General features: G+C 29.5%; 3 protein-coding genes across 3 annotated transcripts; 2 read left to right on the top strand and 1 right to left on the bottom strand.

Annotated features, from left to right (window-relative positions):
* Window positions 1-531: 531 nt before the first annotated feature.
* Window positions 532-1983, top strand: CLUP02_16635 (uncharacterized protein; the record flags this gene model as incomplete). Its single annotated transcript, XM_049295553.1, has 2 exons — window positions 532-871; window positions 1565-1983. The coding sequence occupies 2 exons, from the start codon at window positions 532-534 to the stop codon at window positions 1981-1983; spliced, it is 759 nt and encodes a 252-aa protein (XP_049152700.1).
* An 81-nt stretch (window positions 1984-2064) lies between these two features.
* On the bottom strand, window positions 2065-3381 carry CLUP02_16634 (uncharacterized protein; the record flags this gene model as incomplete). The annotated part of the gene is made up of 1 exon (XM_049295552.1): window positions 2065-3381. One exon carries the CDS (start codon window positions 3379-3381, stop codon window positions 2065-2067), a length of 1317 nt encoding a protein of 438 aa, XP_049152699.1.
* Window positions 3382-18218: 14837 nt separating this feature from the next.
* CLUP02_16633 (uncharacterized protein) lies at window positions 18219-18452 on the top strand (the record flags this gene model as incomplete). Its single annotated transcript, XM_049295551.1, has 1 exon — window positions 18219-18452. A coding segment is annotated over one exon (234 nt), but the record flags the coding sequence as incomplete, so codon positions are not given.
* Between the last annotated feature and the right edge of the window lie 5544 nt (window positions 18453-23996).

Raw genomic sequence — 23996 nt, 5'->3', positions numbered from 1 at the left:
TTCCCACATGTGCCAAGACGAGCTTTGGAATTTTGGATTTCGTGATCACGCCAATTGACCTACGGCCTCCGCAAGCAACCGGGGCCGATCTTCTCGGATTATTGCAGTGTTTATTTAGCGGAGATATTCATGGCTTCAAAGGACTGTCTCGGGCCGGGCACGCGTCTGCTCAACACCAGTAACCCACCTCACGAGAGGAATGATGGGTAATGGCTCAACGGCATGATGGCGCCTATGGAAGTATTCAGCCTCTTTGCTCTGTGGCCCGTTGGAAATTCCCAGCACAATCTTGGCCCTCTGCAATGTTCACATATGTCTGGATGGACCAAATAACTGGAACCTCGCAGATCTTGCTGAGCTCTCTTCATCCTATTTCTTGGCCCACATCTCTCTCTCTCTTTCCCCCTTGGTCACCAACCCTCACCAGTCAAGTTGGGCATACACTCTTTCATTCTGCTGGAGGCTTTTTTCACTCGCTTACACACACTCTCTCTCTGTCTCTAAGCTTACGGAAAGGGCAACGTCAACACAATGGCCTGGACAAAACACGCGGCCGTATTCGCGGCCTTGGCTCTCGGTGCCAATGCTCAGGCGCCGACCAATACCCCTATCCCGGCGAACGTTGGATTCGTTCTGAGTGTGCAACCCCCTGCCGCCGTGTCGAACACCACTAGCCTGCCGACCTCCGCGATCACCGGGATCTCGTCCACACCGACGGCGTCTCTCAGCGTCACCCTCAGCTCCAGCAGCAGCAGCATCCTCTCGCAGCCGACCACTGCAATCCCGAGCAGCGGATCTTCGTCGGTGCTCTCGTCTGGGTCTCCCAGCGGAGGCAGCACTCCCGGCGCTTCCTCGTCTTTCACGACCTTCGGTACAAGCAATTTGAACCCGCCGCAGCCGAGCTCCACGCTCACAAGCTCCGCTCCGACTGTCGTCACGCCGGGCAGTTCCACCACTTCCCCTATCCTTTCGAGCAGCAGCACTTTCAACTTTGGGAACAGCAGCACTGCTAGAACGACTCCCTCCTCGACCAGCAGCGTCTTGAGCACACCTACCACGACCATCAGCGTTGGCGGCAGCAGCAGCAGTGGTAGCAGCAGTGCTCCTAGCTCGAGCAGTACCAGCACCGCAACCTCTGCTCCGACAAGCACTACAACCGGCAGTAGCAGTACTGGTAGCTCGAGCATCGCCAGCACTACTTCTAGCAGCAGTTCATCGGTCACATCCTCAGCTTCCTCTACTGATAGTTCCACTTCGACTTCCTCGACCTCCTCGACTTCCTCGACCTCCTCGACTTCCTCGACTTCCTCGACGTCCAGCGATTCCTCAAGCTCGAGTAGCTCCTCCACCTCCAGCAGCTCTTCAAGTTCGAGCACCTCTACAACCATCACTACGACCAGTTCTAGCAGCTCTAGCAGCTCCAGTAGCACCCCCCCGATGTAGCCTCATGCGACATACACCATGCTGAGTTGTCTTCAGTCTACCTCCTCCTCGACACTCTCTTCTTACATCTCGTCCCCGTCTGGTCCTTGTGCTATTAATACCGCCGCTTTCGTATTCCAAGCCTCAGGTACAGGAGACGCCAACGTAGACGGCAAGTGGGCCGCGCTGTCGCCGGCCTTTGGATCAGGCTACAGGCTCCGTTTTGATACCACCAGACAACTGGCGCAACAGTTTAGACTCCGGCCCGACTGCGCGCTCACCACTGCTGACGGTACTTTCGTGGCCATGGTTGGCGGCACCGCGAATCTCCATTTTCAGTACTTCTTTCAGTCCACCGCCATCGCCTCTTCTCTGGTCAATGTCAATTTTGAAGCCGACGTGTGCCAGAGGAATGCCGACAACACACTCACCTGCACAGCCATGGGTCAAAGCATTTTCCAAGTCACGCCAGGTGACCCTTCCCTCCAATTGGGCGACGAGAATTATGGGGAGGTGGTCACGATCAACATGATTACCGTACCAGGAACCATCTTCCGTTGAAGTGGTGGCACATTGGGGGTTGGAACTTTGGGGATATCACTAATAAATAGCTTTTGAGACAAATCTAATAGTCGCATCTCTTTATGAGGTGCTCTCCTTTCCCTTATATCCCGTCTTTGTCTCTCCCAAGTCCCATATGCCATCGCATATCCAATGCCCAGCTTCTCTTGTCCACAAAAAATCTGGTATCCTGTCGAATCTAGCGTCGTACCGGTCCGATACCCCCATCCAGAACCAAAAGTCATCCCACTTCATCGACATGGGCCGCTGCGTCTCCGGTCCAGAGTGGTACACTGGCGGCGCGTCCCTGATTCCTTGCTCGTCGAAGCAGTCCGCCACCTTGAACCATAAGCTCTCATCCTTGAGTTGATGAATGGCAATGGCATCGTTACCAACCAGCGCGTGCTGGATGGCATCCGGATGCGTCTTTTTTCTAGCCCACGCCGTGCCGTCATGCCGTGCGTCTTTATTGTCGTAGTCGAACTTTTCTGAGCCCCTAAAGTTCACAAAATTGGCCTTCTCGTGACCCTTGAGCATGAGAGTCGCTATGGCCATGTCTTCGCCCGTCACCACGTGATGCTTGTTCTGGAGGTCCGCCAGCAACTCGACCATATCCCATGTGACGGTGTACATGGCGCCGTGCGGGAAGACGAGATCCCAGTACTTTGAGTAGTAGAGCTCTCCAATGACAGTCTTCTGGACTGTGCTCTTCATGAGCCCACTGGCACTGTCAGTCGAAAGTCTCGGTGACAGGAAACGGTCCCAGAATCCTCGTGCGTTGAGCCATAAGTCGGTGTCCATCTTCGACACAAACTCGTACTGGACGTTGTGATTAACGAGCCACTTGTAGAACTCGAGCGTCTTGATGGTGTTGGCAGTGATGTCGTCCTCGGCAATAGTATCCAGCACAATCATGTCTCCAAAGGTGCGGTTCTCGTTGGCCACAACCTCCATCCACTGTGGCCCAGGATTCGATACCACGAAGCGTCCGTCAAAGGGGGCATCGCTAAAGATCTTCATCCACGTGGATCGTATGAGCATCCGACGTTCAACATCTGATGCCGTCGAGATGACTGCTGCCAGCCAGGGGTTCGGTAGTATGCTGTCATCCGTGCTGTTTGAACCTGTTGGTTGAGGAGAATACGGGAAAGGTAAAAGATCGTATGATGGCTCCGGAAGCCCGTCCACCGGATTTCCATGAACGATAGGCTTCGTGATCGGGGCTTTGAACGGCTCGTGGTGAGTTGATCGTTGGGTATCATGAGTAAGGTGAAAAGTAACGCCGAGAAACAAGATGAAACAGATTGCAAAAACACGAAAGAACCTCCTCTGGATACATCGACTCAACGATGTCCATATTGCCATGGCCATGGACGAGCATGAGGCTACGGAAGCCATGTTCTCTGTCTCACACTCTCGCTCTCAACTGTCACTCTCTCTTTCAGTTGCGCGAACGCAAGCGGTTCTGCAAAAGCCACAGCAAGTAAGGGAAGAAATCTGGGATGAGTAGAGCTGTCAGAAGAAAGAGGGAAGAGAGTTCAGAAGTTGAGACGAGCTGGGGTGGACGGGAAGTAACCCCAAACCCCCCTGATACACGATATTGCAGACAAGATTTTGTAAACCCTCTCTGCAACTATATCGGGCGAAAAGTCACTTAGGAACGGTTACGGCTGCCTGCTCAGCGCTGGGGTCAGCCACCACCGCCATGCTGGGGTGGTGCGGTCACATCCCGAAGACACAAGCCCACAGGAAGGCAGGCAGTGATTATTTGGTTGGCTCGTGAGGACTCCTTCATCAGATGGTAATCGTGGTAGTGGAGGGTATGCGCAGGCCAACCTGCGCTGCGGGCTTCTGCTTGAATCAGACGCGCCGCGGGCATTCGGTTCTGTACGTGATCGGCATTTCCGCCAATACTTTTCTCTTTCTCTTTCCTTTGATTTTTGCTCTGTGTGTATGTGCTGTCCCGTAATGCCATGGCTTTTCCACCCCGGGGTTTGCAAGGGTGATGTACCTAGTTGATGGAGACAACACTTTTTCCCGCCTATATGCAGATCTCCATCATCCTTGTTCCTTCGTTCGGGAATATGAAGCCACGCGACATGTTGCCTCTCAGTCGTCGGGCGTTCCTTCGCGCCATGCACTGCCTATTTCCGCAGCGGAGGCGTTGCCTTGGCGGAGCGTCCAATCAGCCTCATCAATACCGAAGTCCCTCATTTTGGGTTCCGGAGAGATGAACTTGCGAAACATCTATCAGCTGCCAAACTTACAATCTTGCCAGTGCACCAACGGATTCAGAAAGTAGACTTTTCGTTATCGGCTTCGAAAGATTCTGCTAGATGCAATTTAGTTTGCGTATAATATCACTCCGTTAGTCTCTATATTACTGATTGGTAGCCGTAAATGGAGTACTATAAGCGGGCGATTATTCTATCACCCGAGTGGGTAGTGGCTCTACTAGAAGACTGTAAGCGTGCGTATAGCAGTACTTGAAGAATGAACTTTTGCAAATAACGATGTTCGAGTTAATAATATGGACGGACTATCTACTACTATTAGTATCCCTATTATAAGGTAGTTAGTTCGAACTATAGTTAATAAAGAGATTAATTAAACTATATAAATATTTATATAATAAGTATAAAAAAGAGGTTTTAATTATAAGTTAAGCTAGCTACGATAATTATAAATAGGGCCCCTAATTAGCCCCTATATAGTTAGCTATATATTACGGTCGAATTAAATTTCTAATTTAATACTAACTTTCTCTTTTTTTTATCGATTTAATTATTATAATTAGAAGTATAATTCGACCCCGGGCCCGTTTACTAAATCGTCTCTTTTTCCCTTTTTCTTTTATTCTTTTTATATAACTTATTCTTTTATTTATACGTTAACCTTTTTAATACTTATAAATTATTCTAACCCTTTATTAAGTACTATTTTTATAAAAGCGTTAGTAAGATTATTATTATTATTAATCTAACGGATTTTAAGTATTTTATGCTTTTTATATAATTACCTAAGGGCTATAATATTAATTATAAGCATCTTTTTTTTTATTATCCCTAATTTAACGAGGTATTTATATAATAAATAAGAATTAATATAAATAACTATTAAGATTAATAAAAAGCTAAGTCGATTAGTAATCTTCCTTAGCGTTGTAGAAATTATATAAGCGAGGTTAATATTATTAATTATACTATAGACTTTTAATATAGGTATACTTCTCGTTACTTACTTATTTTTAATTAACGAGTAGTAAATAATATTACTATATATAGTAAATTCGCTTTTACTTATACTCTCGTTAACTAGGATAATAATATATTTTAATTACGAAGTAAAGTTATCGTTATTTATAAATAACTTATTAATAAAAATATAGAGCTTATTAATTATAAAGTTAATTAGGTAATAAACGAGGCCTTAATTAAAATTTATTTATTACTACTTAAGCCGCTTATTAAGTATTTTAATATCTTATTTAATTAAATTTATAACCTATATTACTTTAATATAATTAAAAGTCGCTTTAAGCTAATATATACTTATAATATATACCCCTTATATAAGCTTAGTTTTATATTACTTTTTAATATTAGTTACGTTCGGATCGACGAGGTTAATCTTTTTACCTTACCCCTTTTACTAAAAAACGATAGTTTCCCCTTTAATTATAAAAATCCCGCTATTAAATATTAAGGGGGTATTTATTATAAGGACCTTTTTTAGTTTCGTTATAAAGCCCGCTTTTTAAAGCTCTTTATCCTCTTTTTTTATAAAATTAATATTAAATAGGCTTAATATATTATTAATTTATATTTTAATAATCCTAAATTAGTTACTTTTGTACTTAAAGATCAATAAGTACGGGTCGTACGTAAATATAATTATTAATAATTAATTAATATAAAAGTCGTAGTAAGTAGCTTATTAATAAGTACCTAATTCTACGAGCCTATATAATAACTTAAGTACTTTAATAATCGTACTTTCTAAGTACTTACTAGCTATTTGTTTTTAGTAAATAGGCTAAGATTTTCTTTATAAGCCCTATAGCTAATTAAGTATAAGCCTAGGTAATATTATAGCTCTAAATCTCGTATCCCTTTTTTTATAACGATATTATTAATATTATTATTAATCGTTAGTTATAGTACTATATAATAAGTAATTATATAAGTAGTATTACTTTTTCGACGTTACTATATCCCTAAATTACGTATTTAAACTTCTTATATAACTAGGGTATTTTTTTTTTAATTTTACGAACTATTTACGATTTAAATATATAGAGGTTTATATACTTCTCTAGGTCGTAGAAGATAAATTAATAAACCCCTCGATTATAAAAAGTATTTATTTTAATAAAATCTAATCCCTTATATAGCTTTTTAATAATTATAATTATACTTTCTTTACGTAGTTTAACTATTAGCTCGAAATCGGCTTTTCTTTTTACTATATAAAAAGTATTAATTACTTTATTATTAATAATAAACTATTATATTGGGGCTTGCTATTATAGTCTTTTATAATATCTCGCTAGTAGTATTAATACCCTTTTAATAATTTCCTCTTCTTTATTATTTATTAGTACTACTACGACGATTTTATTAAGGATAATTTCTTTTACCTCTACTACGGGTTATATAGTTTCCCCTAGCTCTTCTTTTTTTTATAAATTAAAAATTACCTCGTTAAGATCTATATAATACGGTCTAACTATTAAAATTAATACTTCGAATAACTAGTTACGATCTTTTATAACTATATAAGAGCGCTCGTTAAAAAAATTAACTTATATAGCCCAGCCTATTATTAAGTAATTCCGTATTATACTTATATATTTGAATTTAGTAATATATTTAAATTACTTCTTATATCGGGCTTATTACGTATAGTAATTACCTTATTAACTTACTTTTTTATACTTATTTTATATAATACTTATATTTTTTTTTTAATTACTTAGGCTCGTTAGTTTATATTTAGTAATAATAGCGAGGCTAAAGTTATTTTTAAATATATTCTAAATATTAATAGTATTAGTATAAGTCCGTTAGGCCCTATAGTATTATTATAGTATTTAAATATTATTTAGAAATATTCGTTATTAATAAAATCTAGATTTTCTTTTTTAATAATTCTAAACGCCCTTTTTAATTATTAATATACCCTTTTTACTTTTTTAATATTATAATACGCTTTAACGGGTATAACTTTTAGCTATATACTATAAGCCGTTATATTTTTTTTAAATTCTATTAACTTAAAACTAGTACTAGCGTTAGTTTTAATACTATTTAGTAGTCCCTAATATATATTGATCTATCCCTTTTATAAGGCTACTTATACTATTTTTATTTATAGATTTTAAAAGAATTACCCTATTTAAAAGGATATCTAGCACGTATAGCTTTAACGAGGTAATGCGGGATATTCTTATAAAGAATATAAAAAGTAAATATTCATATAGAAGCAAGAATATAGGAATATAGGGGAAATAAGCGTATATAAAAGAGGTTTTTGTAATAAAGAGAGTAATATAGTTAGATTATTATATAAGAAGTTGCTTGCTTAACGAAAGGTCTAGGTAGGCAAATACACGCCTATATATAGGCATAAAAACCTCCTACTAGAATATTCTATTGCTTATTAATTATGATATAATTAATAAGCGTATACGTAAGTGAATGCGTAATCGTAGTACGTAATTCCGCCTCGAGTAAATTCCAGATTATTTAGTTACCTTCCAGTACTTTCTATTGCTCACGTAAGCTTATATAAGCAGTATTGCTTACATAATTAATATCTATAATAATTTACAGAAACCGTAGATTAATATGGTATATAGTTTGCTTACGTAATATTGATAATAAGGCGAATAATAAGGTAAACAAAGTTACCTTCGTAATAGGATATAGCTACGTTAATTATATATAGGACTAGCCGACTATTTAAGTAGAAGATATTAATAACAATTTCTTAATTAAAATTAAGCTTATTACGTAATTTAAATTTAAATTTGCGTGGGCTCTACGTATTTATTTAATATTAATAATACACTTTTATTAACTACTCTAGCGCCCCTATTTTAATATTATTATTACTTAATTACTTTAGAAAATTATATAACTTCGTAATTAATAAGTACCTAAATTTCCGGTATAGTTATCTAAGCTTACTTTTTATTAAGTAATTAATTAACTTTATATTATTAATAAGCCTTATAAACGTATACCCCTATTATCGTTTAACTATTTTAAAATACTTATTATTAAAAATTCTGTTCTTTATATTATTAAATATAATACTTAGTTAATTTATATTTTTTAAATATAAGAGAAATAGGGTATTAATAAGTAAAATATAAAAAGTTATCGTTCTAAAATACGTTTTTGCTTTTACCGTACTTAGGGTAATAATTTCCTTACTTAGGCCGAAGCTAATTCTTATAATACTTATTATTAATATATTAAGTATTATTAGCGCGATCTTTTATAATACTTAGAATTACTTTTCTTTTCTTATTAACTATTATATAGTGGTTTCTTTTTCTGGCTTTATAAGTATAAAAGATTAACCTTAACGGGATTACGCTTTTAAGGGAAATTATATAATACGGTATACTTTTTAATTATATAATATACGTAATATACCCTAAGTACGCGCTTAATATAATATAGTAATTTTAATACAAAAACCGCTATATAATTCGGGATAAGTAAGCTGCCTTATAGTAGCGCTAGCTGGAAAGGTTAATAGTAAAAGTCGGCCGTAATAGTTAGCTATAATAATTAGCTATAATAGTTAGAGGCGGCCTTCTTTAACCGTAGAGGTTCTAAACTTTAATAGCGACGTAGAGGTTTTTAAAAAAAGGGCTAAATAGGCTAATATTTATAGAGTTTATAAAGATTTTTTCTATCCTTATTGCTTCTAATATTGCCCAAAGCTACTCTCTATTTAAACTAAATAAATCTACTAAATAAATCTACTAAATAAACCTATTAATATATAAACTATTACTTTCTTAGTATATAATTAGTAATTAGTGGGCTAAAAATGCCCGTAAATAAGTCTGCCCCTCTTAGGCTAGGCGCCCTTAGCTAGCTCGATACTATAGCTATCGTAGCTAATATAAATACGCCCGAGGATTAGCGAAGTACCTTTTAATAATATAAAATTCGGCTAGGTAATAGTACGAACGCCGTAAATAGCTAGGCCGGTACGGACGTTAAGATTTAATATATTAATACTAATTTAGAAATTATATTTTATAAAACTAAAAATCCCTTTAATACGGGCTATATTATAAATATAAGGGAATATATAAAGGGCCCCTTAACCCTTAATAAGAAGGAGTATATAATATAAAATCTAGCTATTTATATAAACTAGTACTAAGAGGTCTTATATATATTAAAGTGGGTATAGCTCGCCCTTTAAATAGCTAGAACTTAGAGAACTACGGGGGAAGGTCGGGAGTTTTAATTAGTAATTAGGTATAGAGCGTAATATACATAGTTTTCCCTAATACGTAATACACAGTACGGCCCTAGCGGATTGCTCCGTCGGGGGGATTAACTATTATAATACTTTAATATTTAAGATAATTTTATAAAAGTTATTTAAGCCGTACTTTTTACTTATATAAAATACTTATATAAGCTTAGTATTTAAATAATCTAAGTAGTATAAAAAGGACCCTTCTAGCTACCCCTAGATTTACTTAGTATTATATTCTTTTTTTTTAAATATTAAAAAAAGTAGCGTCTTCTTTTTAAATATTAAAAAAATAAGCTTTAGCCCTATTAAATTTGCCTTTTTAACTACTTCTATATTTATTATCTAAAGGACCTTTTCTTATTATTTATAAATAAAAGCCTACTTATTAAGAGCTTTTATTACTCTCTATTCGTTTAGCTTTATATATTTTCTAAAGACTAACGGAGCGAAAAAAGAGTAGTTAATATTATTAATTTTATTATAATTTAATTCGTTAGTATAAGGGGCGAGATCTTCTTTATTTTCCGAATTTTTTATAGGGGGTAAATACTCTAGGCTACTACTTTAGCTACTATTATTAAGTTTTATACCCCTAGATCTGCCCTTATATATAATAAAGAATTAATTAAACTAACGAGGGCTAGTTTTACTATTTATTACTCTTAATTTTTTATACTATTTATACGATTTTATATACTTTTTTTTTTAAAATAGTTACTTAATTAATATTTTTTTTTATATAAATATAATATTATTTTTTTATTACTTTATTCGTAAGTTAAATCTTTACTTATTTAACAAATCTAGGCCTCTTTACTAGCGATTACTATATCTAGCCTCTTTTTTTTATTTTATACGTCTAATTAACTTAATATTATTAATAAGGGCCGTTATATACTTAGAAATAGGTTTAGTATAGTATTTTTACTTTAATATTAAAACTAGATCTTAGCTTTAAATAGAGCGTTTCGTAGTTTTTAAGTATATAGTATAGGGTTATTTTTATTTTTAGTACGCGCTAAACTATAATATAAAAATATTTAACTTTTTATTTATTTATCCCCTTATTTAGCTAGGTTTTTACTAGCTTATTAATTCGATTAATAAGCTTTTTAAGTATTCTTATTTACGATTTACTTTTTATTATCCTAGTTATAAATATAAAAAAAATCGTTTATAACTTAAATAGGAGCTCTAAGTTCTTATTATAAGTCTTGAAATAGCTTTAGATTACGTTAATAATACTAAGAAAGTCGTTTCGATTAAAATTATATACCGCTTTATAATAATAATTAGAGGCTTTATTTATAAGTACGATATTAATTACTAAATAGTACTAGTATTCTCTAATCCCGACTTTTTTTTAATAATTATAAAATATTATTAAGGTTTTTTATAAGACCTTATACTTCCCCTTAGAATATAATTTCTTTTTTAAAAAGATCTTTTTAAAATTTATAAATTACCTCGTATTTATTACTATATTTTTAGTATTTATATGCGATCCTTATATTACTACGTATTATTAATAACTTTAGATCGTTTACTTTTTTTATTATTAACTAATTAGTACTAAATCTTATATTAATAATAGTAACGAGCTATAGATTAAAATAAATAGAATTATTAATAGTCGTACTTCTAATACTATATTTTATTTTTATATATCCTTTTATAATAATAGATTTTTATTAATAATTATAAGGAGGAAATCTAGGTTATTTACCTTTTTTTAAATTTATTAAAGTAATTATACGCTCTATTAACCTATACTTAGTTCTATAATACGAATTCCTCCTCTTTAATTGTCGTTATTAATATTTTATATAACTTTATAATTATAATTACGTTAATAATACCCCTCGCCCGTAAAAAAATTTATTAATTACTTTTATAATTCCTAAGCTTACGTTTATAAACTATTTATCTAGTTAGTAACTAAAGTTACTTACGATTTTATAAAATAGGGGTTACCCCTATAACCCCTTTTTCTTATAAACCATAGTTAAATAGATTAATACTACGTTAATTTACTTATTATTAAGCTAATTTATAATTTTATATATTTACGTCTCTTAATAATCTAAGTTAATATTTACTTATTTATAAAGAATTAGGATTCTATTTAAAATTAGGTTTTATCCTTTTTTTCTTTACCTTAACTTACTAAGGGTCGTACTCTACCTTATACTCGTATTAATAGTTATTAATATATTTAATCTTAATAACAATATATTTAATCCGCGCGCTAATTATAATAAATTTATACTTTTACTACTTAATAAATTTATTAAGATCTAAAAAATTCCCACTTCTTCTTACTATTTCGCTACTATTCTCGTTTTTATTATTTTTAGTAATTATTACTATTTTTTTAAATTACTAGCTATTATACTTACTAAGATCCTCTTTTTTCTTTAATATAAAAGGGTAGGTTTTAATAGTTCTTTTTTTTAATAATAGTAGTAGATATTTATATTACTATAAAAAAATATAATAATTAGTCTTAGGATCTTTATTAGTTATTAATATCCGCTATTTTATATATTTCTAGCTTTTTAAGCCTCGTGCTCTTTATAATCTCTAAATAGCTTCTTTTTTTAACTTATTTTTTTTAGAGTAGTATTTTATAAAAATAGTTAAATATAAATACTAAGCGGCTCGTAAAAGAGCTATATAAGTTATTAAATATAGTTAGTAAAGTTAAGCCCTCTTTTTTATAAAATCGTAAATATTAAGGACTTATTAAAAATACTTAATTATTACTCGTACTTAGTAGGGCTAAATACTTTAAAAATCTTTTTTTTATAGCTTCTTAGTACCCTATTTTATATTTTTTAAATAGTCTTTTTTATAACTTAATTATAGTTAAGTAATTATTACTTACTAATAATCCTTTTTATTATTTAGTTAATTTTTCGAAATTAGTAATTTTATATTAAGAGCTAATATAAAAAGAGCTTTTTAATAATCTTTTAAAAGATTCTTTTTTTTTCCTTTTAGAGCCGTATTTTTTTAGCCTTTTTTTAGGTTAATAATAATTATAGTGGGAGGTTATAAGACTATTTAGAGTAGCTACCTTTTTTTTAAGTTAATTTCCGAGATCCGTAATATTCTTAACTTAATATTCTTAGGACTTTTAAATCCCCTCCTCCCTCGTTAAACTATTTTTTATATTATATTCCTAAGTAATACTTAAAGAGTAATTAAAGGGGCTATAAAGAAATTTTTTAAATTATAAGCTTAAAATTATATTTATAAAATTTTTATAATAATAGACTTTTTTATATACTATAAATCTCTTAGCTTTATAACTCCTATATAAGTTCTTATTATACTTATTAAGAATATTTATATTTAGAGATCCCTTTTTTTAATTACGTAGTATTTTTTTATATTATATTATTAAGCTTATTTATTATATTAATTAATTAAGTAAGTAGCTATTACGTAAGTATTTCTTTTTACTAATTTAACTAATTAATTTTCAATTACGGGCCGGCTATAAAAAAGTTATTTAATAAAAAAGCTACTTAAAGCGATAGTAAAAGGCTAGTTATTTAAGTAGTTTTATTAATTAACGTAGTTTAATATAGTAAACATTAACTTTTTATAAGTAATAAAGGGCTACGATTATTCGATTCTATATAGTATTTAAGAATTACTTCTTTTTTTATTTATTTTTATAAAATTAATTAATATAAATCTCTTATTTTATATAATATTAAGAGGTCGTCTTTTTTATATAATAAAATACCTTACTAATTTATAATAATAAAATTTAATTACTAATTAATATTAGTATCCTTATTATAAAATAATTAGTTTAAACCATAGTTAATAAAAAGATTAATTAAATTATATAAATATTTACGTAGTAAGTATAAAAAGGAGGTTCTAATTATAGGTTAGGCTAGCTATAATAATTATAAATAGGGCCCCTAATTGGCCCCTGCGTAGTCGGCTATATGCTGCGGTTAAATTAGACTTCTAATCTGATAACTACTTAGTGCTGACGATGTACATCAGGGGCGACCCTAAAGTCCTAAATTGGAAAACCCACGTAGATACCACGGGACTCTCGAGTATAAGTGGGATCCTCGAGGCTGAGAGCACAGAAGCAATACTGTTATAACACATGGCTAGCCCGGCTAAAGTAGTGTCACCTTGGCTGTCGCCCGACTGCGGTGTGTCCAGCGGGCATGCATTTGGAAAAGGCAAGTCAAATTAGTCGCCGAAAACACAAAAAGGCGAATCCACAGACAATATATAATATCTACACGCGAAGCGAGAACGTACCAAGTCATGGATTACCGTAAATGGAGCCTATACCAGTGCCCGCCCCTATCTTATGACCTTGTCTTCTAAAGTCGCTTACAGAGCCAAGCTCAGCCAAGCTACGGATACAACAACCAACATCATCAGCCCCATTCTTACCCGTTTGCTATAGGCAGCAAGAAACGACCGGCTATAGCTTACGTGCGGTAGCTAATCGAATTTCACTATACGGTTCAATAATATAGACTATAACACGCGGCGTAATGCCCGATACTAAGCCGCCGCCCAACGTTATACTATAGCTATAAAACGAGACCGGGCAAGGCTCTTACCAGCTAGCTTATATAGACTATTTAGATTTTTAAATAGCTAAAGGAAAATCTATTTCTAAATAGCTAAGATTTACGATTTTATTAGCACTTAAAGTTTTTTAAATATCCTTTACGTTAGTTCGTTATTTATAGCTTAGAGTAAATAGTAATATCGAATTAAAAGTCTAATTCGACCGCGGCATATAGCTAACTGCGCAGGGGCTAATTAGGGGCCTTATTTAGAATTATTATAGCTAGCCTAACTTATAGTTAAAACCTCTTTTTTATACTTATTACGTAAATATTTATATAATTTAATTAATCTCTTTGTTAATTACGGTTCGAACTAACTACTTTATAATAAGAATATTAATACTAATTAGTAGTTAAATTCTATTATTATAAATTAGTAAAGTATCTCGCTACGTAAAAAAAACGACTTTTTAATACCGTACGGGATAAAAGATTCGTACTAATTAACTTTATAAAAATAAATAAAAAAAGAGGTAATTTTTAAATACTATACGGAATTAAGTAATTATAGCCCTTTACTACTTATAAAAAGTCGACGTTTACTACGTTAAACTATGTTAATTAATAAAACCGCTTAAGTAACTAGCTTTTTACTATTACCCCGAGTAGCTTTTTTACTAAACGACTTTTCTATAGCTAGCCCGTAATTAAAAATTAACTAGTTAAATTAATAAAAGAAAATACTTATATAATAACTACTTACCTAATTAATTAATATAATAAACGAGCTTAATAATATAATATAAAAAAGCACTACGTAATTAAAAAAAAAGATCTCTAAACGTAAATATTCTTATTTAGTAATAAAAATAACCTTATAAAAGTTATTGAACTAAGAGATTTATAATATAAAAAAAAATCTATTATTATAAGAATTTTATAAGTACGACTTTAAACCCGTAATCTAAACGACCTCTTTATAGCTCCCTTAACTACCCCCTAGGTATTATTTAAAAATATAATATAGGGAATAGTTTAATAAAAAAAGAGGGGATTTAGAGGTCCTAATAGTATCGAGTTAAGAATATTATAAATCTTAAAAATTAATTTAAAAAAAAGCGGCTACTTTAAAATAATCCTATAACCTCTCGTTAGAATTACTATTAGCCTAAAAAAAAAGCTAAAAAAACGAGGATTTTTAAAAAAAAAAGAAAATCTTTTAGAGGGCTACTAAAAAGCTTCTTTTTATATTAGCTCCCGGCGCGAGATTATTAATTTTAAAAAATTAACTAAGTAATAAAAAAGATCGTTAATAAACGATAATTACCTAACCGTAATTAAGCTATAAAAAAAACTACTTAAAAAATATAAAATAAAGTACTAAGAGGCCGTAAAAAATAAAACCTTTAAAATATTTAACCCTACTACGTACGAGTAATAAATAAGCATTTTTAATAAATTTTTAAAATCTATAATTTTATAAAAAAGAGGGCTTAACTTCGTTAACCGTACTTAACGGCCTATATAGTTCTTAATAGCTTATATAGCTCTTTTACGAGCTACTTAGTATTTACTTTTAACTATTCTTATAAAATACTACCTTAAAAAAAGTAAATTAAAAAAAGAAGCTATTTAGAAATTATAAAGAGTACGAGGCTTAAAAAGCTAGAAGTATATAAAATAGCGAAAATTAGTAACTAATAAAGATCTTAAGACTAATTATTATATTTTCTTATAATAATATAAACGTTTATTATTATTATTATAAAAAAGAACTACTAAAACCTACCCTTTTATATTAAATAAAAAAGAGGATCTTAGTAAGTATAATAGTTAGTAATTTAAAAAAGTAGTAGTAATCGCTAAAAATAATAAAAACGAGAGTAATAATAAAATAATAAAAGAAAATAAAAATCTCCTAAACCCCGATAAATTTATTAGGTAGTAAAAGTACGAATTTATTACGACTAGTGCGCAAATTAAATATATCCTCATTAAAATTAAATATACTAATAATTACTAATACGAGCATAAACTAAAGCACGACCCTTAGTAAGTTAGGGTAAAAAAAAAGAGAACGAAACCCGATCCTAAATAGAATCCTAATCCTTTATAAATAAGTAAATATTAACCCGGATTATTAGGGGATATAGATATATAAAATCGTAAATTAGCCTAACGGCGAGCAAATTAACGTAGTATTAATTTATTTAACTAAAGTTTATAAAAAAAAGGGGCTATAGAGGTAACCCCTATTCTACGAGATTATAAACGACTTTAGTTATTAGCTAGACGAATAGTTCGTAAGTATAAGCTTAGAAATTATAAAAGTAATTAATAAATTCCTCTACGAGCGAGGGGTATTACTAGCGTAATTATAATTATAAAAGCTATACGAAATACTAATAGTAATAATTATAAAAAAAGAATTCGTACTATAGAACTAGGTATAGGTTAATAAAGTATATAATCGCTTTAATAAATTTAAAAAAAAAGTAAATAACCTAATTTTCTTCCCTATAATTACTAATAGAAATCTATTATTATAAAAGAATATACCGGAGCAAAATATAATACTAAAAGTATAATAATCGATAATTCTGCTTATTTTGATTTATAACTTATTACTACTATTAACACGAAATTTAGTACTAATTAGCTAATAAAAAGAAAAGTAAACGACCTAAAGTTATTAATAATATATAACAACGTAGAGATCGTATATAAATACTAAAAATTTAATAGTAAATACGAAGTAATTTATAAACTTTAAAAAGATCTTTTTAAAAAAGAAATTATATTTTAAAGAGAAGTATAAAGTCTTATAAAAAACCCTAACAATATTTTATAATTATTATAAAAAAGTCGGAATTAAAGAATACTAGTACTATTCGGTAATTAATATTATACTCGTAAGTAAAGCCTCTAATTGTTATTACGAAGCGGTACGTAATCTTAATTAAAACGACTTTCTTAACATAATTAATATAATCCGAAGCCGCTTCGAGACTTATAATAAAAACCTAAAGCTCCTATCTAAGCTACGAGCGATTTCTTTTATATTTATAACTAGGATAATAGAGGATAAATTATAAATAAAGATCTTTAAAAAGCTTATTAATTAAATTAATAAGCTAGTAAAAACCTAGCTAAATAAGGGGATAAATAAATAAAAAATTAGATATCTTTATATTATAATCTAGCGTATATTAAAAATAAAAATAACCCTATACTGATTACCTAAAAACTACGAGACGCTCTACTTAAAGCTAAAATCTAGTTTTAATATTAAAATAAAAATACCGCGCCAAACCTACTTCTAAATATATAACGGCCCTCATTAATAATATTAAGTTAATCGAACGTATAATAAAATAAAAAAAGAAGTTAGATACGGTAATTACTAATAAAGAGGCCTAGATTTATTAAATAAGTAGAGATTTAACTTATGGGCAGGGTAACAAAAGAGGTAATACTATATTTATAAAAAAAGAATATTAATTAAATAACTACTCTAAAAAAAAGCATACTAAATTATACGAATAGTATAAAAAGTCGAGGGTAGTAAACGGTAAAACTAGCCCTTATCAATTTAACTAATTCCTCGTTATATATAAGGGTAAATTTAAGGGTATAGAACTTAGTAATAATAGCTAAAATAGTAGCTTAAAGCATATACCCCCTATAAAAAATTTAAAAAATAAAAAGATCTTACCCCCTATACTAACGAATTAAATTATAATAAAATCGATAATATTAACTATTCTTTTTTCGCCCCGTTAGCTTTTAAAAAATATATAAAACTAAACGAATAAAGGGTAATAAAGACTTTTAATAAGTAGGCTTTTATTTACGAATAGTAAGGGAAAGTCCTTTAAATAACGGATATAGAAATAGCTAAAAAGGCAAATCTAATAGGGCTAAAGCCTATTCTTTTAATAATTAAAAAAAAAACATAGAATTAAATAAATCTAGGGGTAGCTAAAGGGGTCTTTTTTATACTACCTAGATCCCTTAAATACTAAGCTCGTATAAGTATTCTACGCGAGTAAAAAGTACGGCCTAAATAATTTCTATAAGATTATCCTAAACATTAAGGTATTATAATAATTAACTAAAAAAAAAGGGTAATTCTAAGTATTATAAAAGATTATATTAGTAACGCTTAATACGTTAATAGCGAGTATTACGAAGATTAATTTCGGCCTAAATAAAAAGATCGTTACCCCAAGTATAATAAAAATAAAAACGCACTTCGGAATAATAACCTTTTATATTTTACTTATTAATACCCCATTTCTCTTATATCTAAAAAATATAGATCGACTAAGTATTATATTTAATAATACGAAGAATAAAATTTCTAGTAGTAAGTACTTTAAAATAGTTAAATAATAATAGGGGCATACGTTTATAAAACTTATTAATAATATAAAGTTAATTAATTACCTAATAGAAAATAAGCTTAGAAAACTATACTAAAAATTCGGGTACTTATTAGTTACGAGGCTATATAACTTCCTAAAGTAATTAGGTAATAATAATATTAAAATAGGGGCGCTAAAGTAGTTAATAAAAGTATATTACTAATACTAAATAAATACGCAGAGCCTACGCAAATTTAAATTTAAATTACGTAATAAGCTTAATTTTAACTAAAAAATCGTTATTAATATTTTTTACTTAAATAGTCGGCTAGTATTATATATAATTAATATAACTATATCCTTCTAAATAGGGTAATTCCTCTGGGATTTATAAATAAAAATAGTATAAGTAGCCCTATAAAAAAGCTAAATCGATATATACTAAGGACCGCTAGATAGTATTAGAACCGACGCTAGTACTAGCTTTAAATTAATAAAACTTAAAGATAATATAATAGCCTATAATATATAGCTAAAAATCGTACCTATCAAAACGCACCATAATATCAAAAAAATAAAAAGAGCATACTAGTAATTTAAAAGGGCGTTTAAAATTATTAAAACAAAAATCCGGATTCTATTAATAATAAATACTTCTAAATAGTACTTAAATATTATAACGATACTATAAGGCCTAACGGACTTATACTAACGCTATTAATATTTAGAGTATATTTAAAAACGACCTTAGCCTCGCTACTATTACTAAGTATAAACTAACGAGCCCGAGTAATTAAAAAAGTAATATAGGTACTACGTAAAATAAGTATAAAAAAGTAAGTTAATAAAGTAATTACTACGCGCAATAGGCCCGATATAGGGAATAATCTAAATATATTACTAAATTCGGATATATAAATATAACGCAAAATCACTTAATAATAAGCTAGGCTATATAAGTTAATTTCTATTAACGAGCGCTCTTATATAATTATAAAAAATCGTAACTAGCTACTTAAAATATTAATTATAGTAATTAAACTATACTATATAAATCCTAACGAAATAATTTCTAATTTATAAAAAGAAAAAAAGCTAGAAAAAACTATATAACCCGTAATAAAAGTACAAAGAATTATCCTTAACAAAATCGTTATAGTAATACTAACAAATAACAAAAAAAGAAAAATTACTAAAAGGGTACTAATACTACTAGTAAAACGTTGTAAAAAACCATAATAGCAAGCCCCAACGTAGTAATTCATTACTAATAACGAAATAATTAACACCTTTTATATAATAATAAAAAAGCTAATTTCGAGCTAATAATTAAACTACGTAAAAAAAGCATAATTATAACTACTAAAAAGCTATATAAAAGATTAAATCTTATTAAAGTAAATACTTTTCGTAATCGAGGGGTCTATTGATTTATCTTATATAACCTAAAAAAATATATAAACCTCTACATATTTAAATTATAAATAGTTTATAAGATTAAAAAAAAAAGAATACCCTAGCTATATAAAAAGTCTAAATACGTAATTTAGGGGTATGGTAATATTAAAAAAACGACGCTACTTATACAATTACCTACTATATAGCGCTATAGCTAACGATTAATAATAGTATTAATAATATCGCTATAGAAAAAAGAATATAAAATTTAAAGCTATAATATTACCTAGGCCTATACCTAATCGGCTATAGGGCTTATAAAAAAAATCCTAACCTATTTACTAAAAAGAATAGCTAGTAAGTACCTAAAAAGCACGATTATTAAAGTACTTAAGCTACTATATAAGCTTATAAAATCGGGCACCTATTAATAAGCTACATACCACGATTTTTATATTAATTAACTATTAATAGTTACCTCTATATACGACCCGTACTTATTAATTATAAAATATAAAAATAACTAATTTAAAATCGTTAGAATATAGACTAATAATATATTAGGCCTATTTAATATTAACTTTATAAAAAAAAAAGGATAAGGAGCTCTAAAAAATAAGCTTCGTAACGAAGCTAAAAGAGGTCCTTATAATCAATACCCCCCTAATATTTAATAGCGGGATTCTTATAATTAAAAAAGAAACCGTTATTTTTTAATAAAAGGGGTAAAATAAAAAGATTAACCTCGTTAATCTAAACGTAACTAATATTAAAAAGTAATATAAAGCTAAGCTCGCGCGAGGGGTATATATTATGAGTATTTATTAGCTTAAGGTAATTTTTAATTATATTAGGGTAGCGTAGGCTATAAATCTAACTAAATAAAATATTGAGGTACTTAATAAATAGCTTAAATAGTAATAAACGAATCTTAATTAAAGTCTCGTTTACTACCTAATCGACCTTATAACTAATAAGCTCTACGTCTTTATTAATAAGTTATTTATAAATAATAATAACCTTACTTCGTAATTAAGGTATATTATTATCCTAGTTAATAAAAGTATAAGTAAGAGCGGATTCACTATATATAGTAATATAATCCACTACTTATTAACTAAGAATAAGTAAATAATAAAAAATATACTAGTATTAGAAGTTTATAGTATGATTAATAATATTAACCTCTCCTACGCAATTTTAATAATATTAAAAAAATTACTAATTAAATTAGCCTTTTACTTATTCTAATAGTTATCTATACTAATTCCTACTCACTATATAAATACCTCGTTAAATTAAGAATAATAAAAAAAAAGAGGCTTATAATTAATATTATAACCCTTAGGTAATCGTATAAAAAGCGCAAAATACTTAAGATCCGTTAGATTAATAATAAAAATAACCTCGTAAACGCTTTTATAAAAGTAGTACTAAATAAAGGATTAAAGTAATTCGTAAGTAGTAAAAAAGTCACTATATAAATAAAAAGATAGGTTATATAAAAAGAGTAAAAAAAAAGGAAAAAAGAAAACGACTTAGTAAACGGGCCCGAGGTTAAATTATACCTCTGACTATAGTAGTTAAATTAATAAAAAAAAAAAAGTTGGTATTAAATTAAAAATCTAATTTAACTATAGTATATAGCTAACTGCGCAGGGGCTAATTAGGGGCTCTATTTATAATTATTATAGCTAGCCTGACCTATAGTTAGAACTTCTTTTTTATACCTACTACGTAAATATTTATATAGTTTAATTAATCTCTTTATTAACTACGGTTCGAACTAACTACCCTATAATAAGGATACTAATACTAATTAGTAGTTAAATTCTATTATTATAAATCGGTAAAGTATCTTATTATATATAAAAAATAACCTCTTAATATTATATAGGATAAAAAATTCGTACTAATTAACTTTATAAAAGTAAACGAAAAAAGAGGTAATTTTTAAATACCGTATAGAATTAAATAATTATAGCCCTTTATTACTTATAAAAAGTCGACGTTTATTACGTTAAACTACGTTAATTAATAAAACCGCTTAAGTAACTAGCTTTTTACTATCGCCCCGAGTAACTTTTTTATTAAATAACTTTTCTATAGCTAGCCCGTAATTAAAAATTAACTAGTTAAATTAATAAAAAAAATACTTATATAACGACTACCCGCCTAATTAATTAACATAATAAACGAGCTTAATAATATAATATAAAAAAGCACCGCGCGATTAAAAAAAGGGATTTCTAAATATAAATATTCTTACTTAGTAATAAAAGTAACCCTATAAAAGTTATTAAACTAACAAATCTATAGTATATAAAAAAGTTTATTATTACGAGGATTTTATAAGTATAATTTTAAGCCTATAATTTAAATAACCTCCTTATAGCTCCCTTAATTACCCCCCGGGTATTACTTAGGAATATAATATAAAAAACGGTTTAATAAAAGAGGAGGGGATTTAGAAGTCCTAATAGTATCAAGTTAAAAATATTATAAATTTTAAAAATTAACTTAAAAAAAAAGCGGCTACCCCAAAATAGTCCTACGACCTCTTACTAAAATTACTATTAACCTAAAAAAAGGCTAAGAAAACGAAGATCTAAAACAAAAAAGAAATCCTCTAAAGGGCCGCTAAAGGGCTTTTTTTTATATTAACTCCCAGTACGAGATTATTAATTTTAAAAAATTAACTAAATAATAAAAAAATTATTAATGAGCGATAATTACTTAACCGTAATTAAATTATAAAAAAGACTACTTAAAAAATATAAAATAAAATACTAAGAGGCCGTAAAAAATAGAATTTTTAAAATATTTAACCCTACTACGTATAAGTAATAAATAAGTATTTTTAACAAGTCTTTAAAATCTACGATTTTATAAAAAAAAGGGCTTAACTTTATTAACTATACTTAATAGCTTATATAGTTCTTAATAACCTATATAGCTCCTCTACGAGCTACTTAACGTCTATTTTCAACTATTCTTATAGAATACCGCCCTAAAAAAAGTAAGTTAAAAAAAAAAGCTATTTAGAGATTATAAAGAGCACGAGGCTTAAAAAACTAAAAATATATAGGATAGCGGAAATCGGTAACTAGTAAAGATCCTAAGACTAATTATTATATCTTCTTATAATAATATAAATATTTACTACTACTATTATAAAAAAGAACTACTAAAACCTACCTTTTTATACTAAATAAAAAAAAGGATCTTAGTAAGTATAATAGTTAGTAATTTAAAAAGGTAATAATAATTACTAAAAATAATAAAAATAAGAGTAGTAGCGAGATAGTAAAAAAAAAAAAAATCTCCTAAACCTTAATAAATTCGTTAAGTAATAAAAGTACGGATTTATTATAATTAACGCGCAAATTAAATATATCCTTATTAAAATTAAATACGCTAGTAATTACTAATACGAGCATAAGCTAGAGCACGACCCTTAGTAAATTAGGGTAAAAAAAAAGAGAATAAAACTTAATCCTAAATAAAATCCTAATCCTTTATAAATAAGTAAATATTAACCCGGACTATTAGGGAATATAAATATATAGAATCGTAAATTAGCCTAATAGTAAGTAAATTAACGTAGTATTAATCTATTTAATTAAAGTTTATAAAAAAAAGGGGCTATAGGGGTAACCCCTATTTTATAAAATTATAAACGACCTTAGCTACTAGCTAAACGAATAGTTCGCGAGCGTAAGCCTAAAAATCGTAAAAGTGATTAATAAATTCTTCTATAAATAAGGGGTATTACTAATATAATTATAATCGCAAAAGCTATATAAAATACTAATAATAATAATTATAAAAAAAGAATTTATACTATAAAACTAAGCATAAGTTAATAGAGCGTATAATCGCTTTAATAAATTTAAAAAAAAAATAAACGACCTAGATTTTCTCCCTATAATTACTAACGAAAATCTATCGTTATAAAAGCATATACCGGGGCAAAATATAATACTAAAAATATAATAATTAATAATTCCGCCTATTTTAATCTATAACTTATTACTATTACTAATATAAAATTTAGTACTAATTAGTTAATAAAAAAAGAAATAAACGACCCGAAGTTATTAATAATACGTAGTAACGTAAGGATTATATATAAATATTAAAAATCTAGTAGTAAATACGAGGTAATTTATAA

The sequence above is a fragment of the Colletotrichum lupini genome, chromosome 9, assembly GCF_023278565.1.
Source record: "Colletotrichum lupini chromosome 9, complete sequence".
Lineage (NCBI taxonomy): Eukaryota > Fungi > Ascomycota > Sordariomycetes > Glomerellales > Glomerellaceae > Colletotrichum > Colletotrichum lupini.
The sequence above is the reverse complement of the archived record's forward strand: the minus strand, read 5'-3'. Positions and strand labels throughout refer to the sequence as shown.